A 13,275-nucleotide genomic window follows, 5' to 3' on the forward strand; every position below is an offset into this window, starting at 1 on the left:
ACCTCTTGTCTGTTTCCAGCGAGGAGCTGCGTCCCCATCAGCTGTTCCAGCAGCGTGCTGCAGCGGTGCTAAACTAAGGAGGCTGTGAAGACTTTTTCTTGCCACCGTCCATGTAGCTTTTCTGTTCGGCGTACGGCATAAAAGAGATGAAGATGAGGTATTTGTTGCATTTTGACTCCAACTTTTTGTAGCTTTCCCCCAAAGCGATAAAGTTGAGAATGTGACTGCTTGCTACCTCTGCAGGTGTTCGTGGCTGAAGCGCCTTGTCTGCTGCGTCCTTGTTCTTGTCAGCCCAGCGGCATCGCAATGGCCGGGTAAGATCAAATACTGAAACACAGAAAGAATGGATCTGGTTCTTACATTTGTAACGTTTTAGCCGCTTGGTTTTCTGTAAGTAGTGCAACTCTGCTGTGCGGGAATCGTAGTCGGTCAATCATGAAAATGTTTTAAGACTGGAAACAACCAAATCTGGGCTTAAACTGAAATGTGTCTTTTATGTTTAACACCAGTCTATGAGAATATAGGAGAGATGAGTGTAGAGAACCAGTTTGCTGAGCTATTCCGAGCAAGCGCGATTCAGGATGTTTTAACTTCAGGCTACTTTTTATGTCCCCAAGTCTTCACACTGAAGATAGAGAAAGTTGCTGCAATACATTACTATCAGTTATGATGCCAAACTGCTGCTGCATCATAAGCCCGATGTGTTCTCTCTTATTTGGCTTGGATGACCTTAGTCTACTGCTTGTTCTTTGCTCTCACCAACATTTGATGTACCACTAGGTGTCTGCTATATTACTGTGGTGAATTGTTAAAGATAATGTTTTATGTTTAGAAGGACAAAGTGGCTTTGGGACTGTTTATAGGTTTTTCCTCAAGTCCAAAGTCTACAGACCTTCTTACATTGTGCCTTTGTTTGTCCTGTGTCTTGAATAAAGTCTGGGGGTTAAAGTGGCTGCATCTCTCCTCTTCTGAGGGAGGCATCTCTTTTTCTTTTTTTTTCTTTTTGTCCTGTGTGACAACCTGCTAGCTCAGATGACAAAGGCAGAATTCTTAACATCTATCTTTTCCAGCCGTTATAATGTCAGTGCATTACAACAAGAGGAGAACACAATGGGCTGTTTCTTTTCACACATAGCGGTAATGTTGTTAAAGGCTACATGAGCCACTGAATGAAAGAACTCTTTTCTGTTCCTGAATAATTTATCTTTGAACCTCAACAGTATCCTACATTTAATTTTTTAAATGTTCAACAGGAGAAACGCGTAGCTGTCAGATGATAGGTACAGGAAACTGAGAGGATGTAGATTAATATTTGATTGACCCTGATCACTACTTTAGCTGCTCCATGGGTTTAGAGGGTGGAAGATGAAATTGAATAGACTTATTTCAAAATTTCATGTATTGTCCTATCTTTCCTTTTTTTTTTATCATACATTAAAAGACAGATTTTGTTAATATGGCCATTTCCCACATACGCACAGAATGCAACATAAAACATATTTTGGAACTAACTCTCAAACAGCACGACATTTTAACAGGAATGCTGTCCCGTCTGCGTGTGTCTAGCTTGAAAGTGACTGCCACTGTCTCAAGGAGCCAGCAACATGGTTGAATTAGGTCTGATTCATTCAACGTCCCTGCCTGGGTCAGGAATCCCTATTGTCATGTGATCTTTGACATGCACCCAGCGTGGCTGTGCCTGAAGGGAACAAGGCTAGTCCGAGGGGGAAGGGAAAGGCTGTAAGGGGACACCCCACTGTGCCATTTAATGGCTGAATTAGATGCCACATTAAAAATCACAGCTGGCTTGAGTTTCTCTGCCTTTCAGGGTAGCGACATGATGGCCAGAGGGTTAGGAAAGTAAAGATCAATTTAAAAGTGGTAAGATGGTATATGAATCAGGCTTAGAGATAGAAACATTTAAAGTTTTTATTCACTATACTGTATTAGTTACAGTAAGTTTGTAGGCTTTTTGATGGCCATGGCTTCTATTTAAAGTTATTTTGCTAGTACTATAAAAATGATTAATTGTGATAGTAGAGATGTATATCTGAAGAGAGGCTGCCTCCTCTGACAAACGTCTGTTGACATGTAAATACTGCATAAAAAAAACAGCCTTTGCAGAAAAACTGCCGCTTCACGTGTCCTGAAAGCGATAACCTAAACCTTTCTCTTTTTTTTTTTTATTTTTGTCCCCACACTGGCTGCAAAAGTTCATCTCACTCTTCAGTGATCGTTGATGTTCATCATCTACGATTGTTGTATGTATGTGTATGTATTCTTTACATATTTGCATTTTTCTGGTTTTCAGGGCACCACAAAATGTAATCCTCTACAGAATTTTAGTTTGCTGGTGTGGATATATGTTTTTTAAGTCTATATTGACCATAGTGTGTTTTTTTTTAGATGAAATCAGTTAAAGATTTTTATAGTTGGGTAAGGTCTTTTGCTGAGTTGTAAGTTGATACATTGTGGTGATCTTTACATTATGTGCTTCTTTTGTTCCTTGTGCTAACTAAATGCCCGTCCAATGCTCTTTTACATTTAGCAATAACAAAGGTAGCAAACAAATGGCAGCAGTTATATAAATTATGAAATTCTAAATTAAATGTCAATGTTTCTTAGCCAGTATTAAATTGGTGTCTTTGTTGTAAGTGGTTTTGACTCTCAAATGTACGAAGGAGCATTGCATACACCAAAGAAAAAATAATTGGAGACCTTCTCTCGTAATTACGAGATCGTAAATACCAGTTACAGAAATACCGATCTCGTATTTACGAGTTATGTTTCCCGTAATTATGAGACACAGGGGTTAGGGATCTCCTAAATATGAGAATGTCTTTAGTATCACAGTTGTTCTGTGATAGTTTTCAATACTTCCCAAACTAAAACAGAACTGTCGATAGATAGTTCATTGGACTTAAGCTTTTCAAAATGTCAACCAATAGGCAATCAGTTTCTCGTAATTACAAGATCCATTTCTCATAACGGATCTTGTAATCACGAGATAAGGTCTTATTTTTAATTTATTTTAATATGGTGATGCAATGTGAAATGAAGGAACCGACTGTGCAGAGATTCTGTTGACTCAGTGAACCTTGTGATGTCTTATCCGAACTTTTTCTAGTTAGTAAACCTACTTATTCATGATTGGCATCTCTGAAGCTCCATCAATCATTTTTGTGTCAACCACTGGCATTTAAATAGATCATTAAGCTCTAAAAGAAAGATGGTTTTTGTCTTTGGCTATTTGTTGTGATTGCCATTGAAAGCTTATGCATGTGTTAGGTTTTGGATGGGGTTGGGCATGTGGGTGGAGGTCATTAAAAATGTCAAGTGGTTGTCTGGAAAGCCCTCTCTGGCTCTCCCCTTTTTCTGCATTTTCAGAAAACTAGACACTGGGGACTTCTTTAATGCGTTTACAGCAATCAGCCACTCTGAACAGTCTGGGGCTACATATGCCTATACACATGAATGTGATACAGTGTGTGCACAAACTCAATATATAAAGGAAAAGAGCAAGTATTCGCTTAAAACCTATACTACTACCACTGCAAATCTTTCACTACAATAAAAGTACTCTACTAAAAACATCTACTATAAACAATACTGCTTTTAAGATATTGGGCCATATTAACAGTAATTAGTAAAAAAAAACAAAGTCAGTCACAGAAACATAATCAACATGCCCACTTGCTCTTTGTGAGTTCTCTGGACTATTCCCTGCATATTTCACTCATTGGCTTAATCATACATTGACAATGGACTTTGTACTACAGAGCTCTTAGAGTCCAGTTTCTTTAATATCCAGTCCAACTGCTTCTGACATTTGCATTCTCACATACAGCTCCTCTGGATAACATCTTTGTTCTAAGTGCCAGAAATCAGCATAAGAAACACTAGATTTGGTGTAGTTTACTTTATTGTAGATTCTATTCTTAAGAGAACTGTAGCGGTCACATGCTGCTTTGATTAGTTAATTCAAGCCATCTGGGGCCTGTAGTGAACGTGAAGAGTTGTTTATCTGCGCTGGACATTGAAAAACATGGCCCAGTTTGAGAATAACCAGTGTCACCACACACACTTTTTGAATTAAGGTGCATGTACACACCAGGGAATCATAGTGAATATAACTGCCTTGCAGTTAAATCATTTTACACTGATAATATAATATAAATAATATACTGAGAGACATTTCTTTTGCATTTTCTTCACTCTCGTGATTATGATATAATTCTCTTTAGCACATATCACAAATACATTGATTAACATGTAACCATGGGGTATGAACTTTACAAAACTTGAACCAGCTGCTTTTAGAATTATGCCCCAGTCCTAGAATAACCTTAACCCAGCAGCCACCTGATCACATTGAAGAAAAATACCAAACAGCTTGGTGTACTAATTTGATATGTATCAGTGTGACTAATGCAAACTGAGACTTTTCATTATCTGTGTTTTGTCGTAATTCTTTTGCTGAGATGTCTAAATCTAATCCAGTATTACACAGCACCCTTGAAATAAATCCTTTCATTCATGGGGATTATATTGTTCATTGTTGTTGTTGCAATTTTTCATTTGCTTTGGAAGAGAAAGTGAACGATGCAAAGAAAATGAGCAAAAAGAGAAAGGAAGGAGCCAACTCTTGTGTATCTCCCCAAAAAGACTCGTGGCTGACCTATTTCTCACAGTGAATATTATGAGAGAACTATCAGACAAAATAAAAACTACATAAAAGTCGACTGAAACGAGTTGTGGATTCGCAACATTGAGCAGATCGTTTTATTTTTTTTCTGGAAGCTTACTGAATGATGATGACATGAGATAGAACTCATTGTTGCCTAATGTTCTTTACATTGCCATGTGTAAAGAAATGAACTCTCAGGGTGTTGCTCAGTATTCGTTCCGTAGTTTTTATCCTCTGTCATCTTGCTGAAAGCTGTTATTTGTATTTTCATGTGCTCCCTCCACTCTGGGCCATCGTCTCATGCTGTCCTTGTTGTCAAAATGCTGGGTTGACAGCAACAAAATACAGAGGGACACTATAATAACTACTTATGTTCCAAGAGAAGAGGATTTGAATGGTCACTTGCTCTGTACACCCAACTATCCCCGGCACTAATGGCACACTGAGTGCCCTCTTACCTCTCAACACCTCTTTCCTGTTTGTGGTGAAACCCTCACTTATGTGCTTGTCTTTCCCAGATGTTAACCAGGTACCAGTTAGTGGAAGGTGTGAAGCTTTGTCCTGCAAATAACGCAACTTCAAAGTATATATTCATGTTGTGTTTATCTAGACTACTGGACAAAATTAATAGTAATTGCCATATATAATCAGATTATATAGATTTACTCCCTGACAATGTAATGGGCAGTGTGCTTTTGCTTTTTCATTGGACCACAGTTAAAATAACAGTATTGCAGGAGCACTGTAAGACTACAGCCTGTTGAAGCAAGCTGCTTCATGAAGTGAAAAAACAGCCAAAGAAAAGTATGAAATCCTACGTGTGTGACGATAGCAACAGTGACAGAAGTGTACTGTAATGCATAAAACAAATGTCATTGCAGAACCATCGATGTTACTGGCGAGAGGCATGTAGCCTCTTTAGAGCTTTTCCATTTCACCTTCACTTCAAGTGGTCAGTTTGTCAGCGCTGTAGGCCATAGCCTGGGTGAACACTTGTTTCCATGGTCACCAGGTGCAGATTTTTCCACCACAAAGGCGTATTTGGCTGTAGCAAAAGAAACCGGATCTATCTACCTGGCACTTTGTCCCGGTCTTCAGCTTTAGGGAGCATTCACTTGTCCTCACTGACAGCCTGCTAAACACAGGGGCGCATGAAACCAGAGACCCCCCCCCCTCCACCCATTTACAGAAAGAAATCTATACCATCAGCTTTTCACTCTTCATGAATTACTACCGCTCCAGAGTAACCAGGACACTATGGACACTGCTTCATGTGACATTATTTTGAGGATAGTTGCACGTTCAAACCTGAAATGAGTGTATTTAACTGTCAGCTGCAAATACCTTTGATACAAGCAACAGCTACCATTAAATTTTTACTTTTTTAAAATAAATGAATAGACCATTCAGCATTTCATGAGGCCCTGCTGAGGAATGCCATTGTATATTTCCAGCCTCACTTGCTGTTATATCCCTCTTTTTGCTCTCCACATCTTCTTATCTTCTGACTGACTCTCGTGATGTGCAGGCCGCTTTTCAAGGACTCCTTAAATTCCACTCATTCAGCTATCCTTCAAGAGCTGCCATGTCTGTCGGGACTTCTCTTCTTTTACCCCCTCACAAATCTCACACCATGGGGGTGTGAACTGAGGAGAGTCCCGTGGGATGGGGAGATTACCATCAAGCCTCAAGTTCCTGTGACTAAAGAGGGATTTGCTGAATTCTGTAACCCCGGTCCTCTAGTTTCCTACGGTCATTCTGGAAATAGGAGTTTGGATATGGCACGGGCTGTCTTCGGTGTACCTGGTGTACTCGGTATTAGATAAACCGTTGGGCAATATAATAAAAAAATGTCGAGCACTAAAGAGTGCCTGTTGATTATATCTGTTGATGCAACTGAAGTACAGTGACCCTTCATGCTTTAGAGAGAATCTCATTATCTGCTTTTGGGTATACATCATTGCTTGAGGGTATAGCAAGACTAGGAAGACTAGGCTCCGGTTGTATCATGTACTCAGCCCAGATTTCTACAAAGTGAATACCTCAGTTGCTAATTGTTGTGTGAATCATGAGTTTGCAGACAATAAAGGCTGCCCTCTGTTCTCTGAGGGGTTGTTACAGGCCAGGTGGCACAGTGCCATCCATTGAGAGGTTTAGCGAGGAGAAACACAGGCTAACCATGGGGACGTTAAATATTTAGAAGTCCAGTGAAAGATTTGCAGGGTTACTTTTCTACTGAGAGAGCAGTGGTATTGAATGGAAGGACGAGCTGGAAGGTCTACAGTCACTTTTCCTTGACTGGGTAAAAATTACTTAGTTACTTAAGTTATGTCTTATTAGGACTTATTATTTGGTCTTGTAATAGACTCAGCCGTGTTTTGGTTTTGAGTTTCCTCTCTTGAATGTGAATTTAACTGGCCAAGGTGAAATCAGAATAGAAGGATGCAAGTGAATACTAAACAAAAACATAGGGTGCCAGTTTCCCTTCAGACCGGACTGTGTTGTAGTGGACTAAGTTGTTCTCACATGCAAATTTTGATGTCTTTTGTTCACTCCAAACTAACATTGTCTCAACACAGAAGGTGTTTTAGCTGCATTTTTTTTTTTTGTTATTTGTCCATCCATCCAAGAGCATGTGGTGGATATGTTAACATGTGCTCTACTGAGCAGGAAGTCAGACATAATCTCAAAGCCAAAATTAAAAGAACTACAGCCAACAAAAACAAATGAGTAGGCTGCCTCACGCCACCTCATTTACGCCTCATGTTCTCCCTTGTTGCCTTATGCCCCACTCTTACTTGGCGGTCTGCTGCTGGCTCGGTGAGTCAGGGCTCCTAAACAGGCACACGCTCGTCCTGGGTGTTGGCGGGGTATTGATTGTTCTCACTCAGTCTCTTGTGTCTTCCTTTTTTTCTCTTTCTAAAACCCAGAAAGCTTGATTTAAGGCCACAGCTTTATGGATGCCCTAGGGTGACAATAACTGTACAGTAGATTTTATTTTGGCCATAACATACATAAAGGAGATCAGATCTGAGGAAGAAACAGTATCTTAGAAATTCTCAAACCTCGGTTTATGTTTTGATCTTTATCTATGCTATTTGTGTGTCTAACTTTTGCCCAAAGTCAAAAAGCTGTTAAAATACCAAACAAAATGCAATAAATTATGACATATGTCCTAATTTAATTATGACATTGTGTCATGTATCCTGGCTGTAGGGTCATTTCTTTCAGTGAGTTCACTAAGTTCACTTGTTACTTATCAGGATAGTGCAGCCGCTAGCCAAAGCCCCATCACGTGGATTTTAACATGCCTTTGTTTGGTTTAAGCTGAAACAGTAGAAAGGACCATGACCTGTGGACTAAACTGCCCAGTGGGGGAAACAATGACCGGTGGCACTCTAGACCCTAGTCTGACCCGTACTAATTGAAGGCTTTTTAAATTGTTTAGTCGATGAAAGTCCTCTTTGTCCCACTTACTATTTTTTAACTACTGTATCTCCCAGGCCTTCAATATAGACACTGGTATAATTTCATTCCCTTCCAGGCATTGTCGCCATACATTACAGAGTATTAATGTGTCCGCTGTAGGTAAAGTATAAGTTGGCTTTCACTGCAAGGTGTCTTCAGTGTTTTTGCCCCTGTCACCACCTCTGTAGAGGTTGACACTCCAGCTTGCAGTCAGTATGAGGGACTGTAGGGGATGGGGGTTTCACAAGATCCGTTGGTAGTCGATCCCAAAACTCTTAAAATGTGAGGGTACTTGTTTTCTGTGGTAGTTGTCACAGGCACTAGTGAATGTGATTTCTCTGGCTGTGCCAATGGCAGCACAATATAGCTATCGGTGTCATTTGATGTAAAGTGCAAAGACAGAAGATAGATTTTTGCTGTTGAAACATTAACATTCACATGTGGAACAGCGATCGAAAGAGGCAAGTGCATGTGTAGCAAAAGGTCTTGTGGAGGGGGAAAAAAAAACTCTTGAAGATATTTTGTGTTTGAGCCAGATAATCAGGGGCAGAAAAAGAGGAAATACTCTAAACGTAGCTAAGCATAAAAAGACGGACATCCAGAACTTTACAAAGAATTCATGACAATGAAGTGTCTTATCCCTCCTTTGTGGGAAGATTTACCATTTAAGTGCTGATCTTCAGTGAAGTGCATCGTAAAGCTGAAACATAACACTTGAGTGAGGCTTATTGGGTTCAAAGAACCAGTAGAAGGACAAAAAGATGATTCTGGCCATCAGACTGATCTAGTCTGCTGCTTGCACAGGCTGTCTAGTGCAGAAATATGATCCGCATTTAAATAACTTTTCACAAGAAAAACACAGCTTTAGTGGAGAATATTTTTTACTTATTCATCTGGAAATGACAGCGCGGAAGAAAATTCATTCTTGGCTTATGCTGAATGTTGGGAAGTTGTTCATATGCATTTGCTCCTTTGCCAGAATTGTGGCTGCTTTGTCTTAAACCTGTGCAGACAGGTAGAAGTTGTACATTCACGATAAAGGGGAGGATATAAGTATGATATATGCATTACATTATCAAAACTTTTACAAAAAAACAGAAAAGAAAGTAAAAGATTCTTCTTTTAAAGTTAAAATTAACTTTTTTTTTCTCTTTGCCATTAAGTTTTGAAAAACCTGGGCAGTAGTTGAGGTACGAACAGTCTCTACTATGTGACTCTTGTGACTCCTTCAGAGGAATCATAGGTGTTTTGGTGACCTCTCACTAGTCTCCCTCTTGCACAGAACTGAGTTTTGCCTTCTAGGCCTTCTAAAGATGGATTTATGCATCGGCCACATTCCTATCATTTCTTAATGACGAATTTAACTTTACTCCAAGAGACATTGTTAGCTTGAAAATGTTCTTGTATAATAGGCTCCAGCCCCCTGCAACCCTGAACAGGATAAGTGGTTAAAGATAAAGATGGATGAATAACGTTGGATGGATGTTCTTGTATCTATCTCCTTATTTTTGCTTTATAACTTTTTATGGCTTTTAAAAACAGTTGTTTTTTTTTCTTTTTCTTTAAACCTTCCTCTGCAGTTAGTAGTAGTTCATGTTTCTGCACAGACTCCATGCTTCTGTAATACTGTGGGCTTGTAGGGACAGCCCTTAATGTGTTACATCAATATATCACACAGTTCCTCTTTAAAATACTCAATACTAAAATTCCACTTGGATGTGGTTCAGTAGTCTAAACGTAACATTATCCTTTCCCTCCATCTCTAAATACATGTATGGAATTGATTTGGCACTTAACTGTTACATACCTATCAGTGTTATAGTTGTTACCAGACTATGATGAAACAGTGTACGAGATAAAATCCAGTACACAATCACTGTCTGTGTTTTCCTTAATTTGAAGACAACTTTGGAAAACTGCTTAGTATCTAAGCACATGCCTAGACATGGGGTCTACAGTTTATAATGAATGATCCAGAGGTTTCCAAGACATTTGATGTTTGAGTTCTTGTCTTAAGTCAACGAGGGCAAAGAAATAACACCTAAGTCTCTCGAATGCTGGTGTTGTCAAGTAGCTTAACAGTTGGTAAAATACGTCTACTGTGCAACGTATCTTTTTGATATGATATTCACTGAGTAATCTAAGTTGCTGTGTTGAACCCTTGCCTCAAGGTTGTTTGATGGTCAGTCAATAAATGCTTCTGTGTGACTGGCAGGAGAATCTTAAGAATGCTGATAGTCTGGGAAATTTCTAAGTGGACAGTCTGCACACCAGAGAGGTGGGCCTCTATTTTATTAGATATGAGCATGTTATGGAATGTGACCATAATGTACCTTTTGACTCATAAAGTTAACAAGAATCAGCAAGTTGTAGAAAATGTTGTATGAGCTCCTCGATGTTTTTGTCCAAATCACTCATTTATTTCTTGTGTTTCAAGCGGTTGCATTATTGCTCTTTTCACACTGAGAAATTATCACCACATTGTGATAACTCATCAGACAGAACGCAGCTTCACTCGTGGATAGTCTAAAGCAAACTCAGCTTATTCTGCAGCTGCTTCAACAATAAATGCCTTCAAGCAAAACGATTATGGAGTCTGTAGTGCAAAAGTGTTTTGTAATGTGCCAACATAACGTAGACTCATTTTCACTGTACCCACTGCCAAGATGTAAATGGCCCTTGAGGGAAAGTATTCCAACTAAACATCAGTGAGTTAGAGAAGGCTCCACAGTTACCTGGGGCAACTTGGGTGTCTTTGATTTTATGTTGATTTTAGAAAGTTAATCTGAATCATTCAATGCTTGTCTGTTGCTGGTTAATTCAGTAAATCCCATGACCTCAGCTACAGGCGCTCGTTAGATCAAGTGAGGAAATGTTCAACTTTACAAACTCTTCCAACTTCAACATTTTAGTTTTTTCTTCTTCGTGGAAAACCATGAGGTGCTATTGTACCAAACCGTTAAATGTGGGAAGTCTAACTAATTCTACACCATTGTCTAACTTGACATAAATCTGCAGAGTCAAACAGGAACCCTTTCACTACTCCCTCGTTGGTATGTTGTCGGTGGATTTCTGTTTGCCGAAAATGGGATAAAAAGCTGCTTTAAAATGGGTCAAGTAGGAAGATTAGAGAGCATAAGCAAACAAAGTGTGAACTCAGTGATCTGACTCAGACTCTTGTTTAGTTGTTAATCCTAAAGTGGCAGCTTCTTTCTTCTAGACAGCACACACTTGTCTTTTATTAATGTTCATGCTGACCTTCAAAAAAAAAAAAAAGTAGTCTTGTTATTTGTTAAATCCGTTAAGATTGTTGTTTTAGCTGCTAAAATCTGGCACGCCCTTGCGAGTTTCCTGTCATATATAAGGTGTATGCCGTCAGAAAAGAATCTGTGCATCTGTGCTTTATATCACTGAATTCCATCTGACAGTTCACACTAAATCAATGTATAACTGGTATAAGCTGAGTATAACCTTTAGGCAAAACCGTTAAAGCATGAAATTGGGATTAATATGTTGCCTGATTTTTTTTGACACCTTATACTAAAGTGACTTAATCAGCTCCTCATGATTTGGGTCTAGGGTCTCTCTTTCACACGGACACACACACACACACACCCTTGTCTTGCCTGAGGCTTCTGACTGTGTGTCTCAGGCCAGAAAGACAAAAAAAAGTGCTGGTGAGGTGTGACTAGGTGGGGGCAGGGGTCTTACTTTAAAAGACTGGCCACTTTCCAAGACTTCTAATACATCACTGGAAATTCACAATGGGGTGAAAAGTACACCGAGGACAAATTGCACATTGATACACTCAGTGGAGAGCTGAGCTGATGATTTTTCAAAAAACAGAGCACGGGGGGTTCTGGGGGTGTTTAACAGGTTCAGTGTGGTGTTAATAGCGTTTGAACTGTCAGGATGTGCTGGCTCAGATCAGGTGTGTGTTTGCCTTCACTTCCTGCAGCATACACCCTCTTCCTCTGGGCCACCGCTCAGGTATTTGGGCACATTCCGGCCATGCATAGTGCTGCTTAGCCTATGCAGCCATGCTGTGCTATTGGGTTACTGCAGAGCTACCTAATAGCTCTGATCTGGGCTCAAAAGTGGCCTAGTTGTGAGACTGGCTTCCTTATTCAGCTGAGAAGTGAGATCAACACGTTAGCCTGGCATAGTCGGAACCTCTCATTGGCTCTACCTGCAAATTAAATGCTTAAAATGAAATTTCAGTGAAAACAAAGAGTTGTCATTTCCTTAAATGACATCATACATCTGAGCAAAAGCCCTCCCAGGGGTCATTAAATGCTTATGAACACTCATCACATACCAACAAGCCATGACTGGTAGTTTCCTAGATTTTTAATATGAAGGTGGAATCATATGTCTGTGTTCTCTGTAGAACGAGGAGGTCGGCCATTTATCTTCATCTAGCAAATGTTATACACCTCCCAATGCTCCACAAAGCAGTTGAGAGAATCTGTCATGTTATATTGATTAATCTCTTATGCGTAGGCTCATGTAAGTCAGCATTTTAACGTCCTTCCTCTAACAATTTGTAACTGCTGCGGCAAACCTTTGTAGTTTTTGTTGTATTTATTCCCCACTTGAACTATGCACTGTTTGACAGAAGAAAATGACCCCCCCACACACACCACACACACACCCACTACCAACAACTCCTTCCACTTCTCCCAGTGTGTGCATGCGTGTGTGTGTGTGTGTGTGTGTGTGTGTGTGTGTGTGTGTGTGTGTTAAACTAAGGATTTTTCTTTCACTCACAATGAAATGGGCTCTTCTCCCTCCCTTACCTCACCCCTAAGTCCTCACTCCATTTTAATTCTGCTCCCCCTCAGTGAGTCTAAATGGCCACAAGCTCAGTGGCCAAAGTCGAAGTGAGGGGGTCAGCTTGCATTCTCTTACAGCGTGCACACACACAGTGAAGTCTCCTTGGCGAATAGTCCCAGCTTGTGGAGAATGCCTCAGCATAGACAATAGCCATATGTCCTCACTTAACTTCTCCCACCATTCAACTGAAACTGTACAGGTATCTGAATTCTTGTTTGTAGCCCCCACCTGTGTTGTGTGAACAGTTTTAAATAAGAGGAAATAAAAGGAAATAATAAATTGTC

The 13,275-nt window shown here is 39.9% G+C and overlaps 1 protein-coding gene across 1 annotated transcript in view; it reads left to right on the forward strand.

Moving 5' to 3' along the window:
• Positions 1-13,275, forward strand: part of col18a1a (collagen type XVIII alpha 1 chain a) — a 67,385-nt gene continuing 54,110 nt past the window's right edge. The window contains exons 1-2 of the mRNA XM_067516375.1: positions 1-157; positions 244-314. Coding sequence (XP_067372476.1) covers positions 147-157; positions 244-314 — 82 coding nt within the window. The 5' untranslated portion in view covers positions 1-146. The remainder of the gene's footprint in view (positions 158-243; positions 315-13,275) is intronic.

This window comes from Channa argus, chromosome 9 (genome assembly GCF_033026475.1).
Source record: "Channa argus isolate prfri chromosome 9, Channa argus male v1.0, whole genome shotgun sequence".
Taxonomy (NCBI): Eukaryota; Metazoa; Chordata; class Actinopteri; order Anabantiformes; family Channidae; genus Channa; species Channa argus.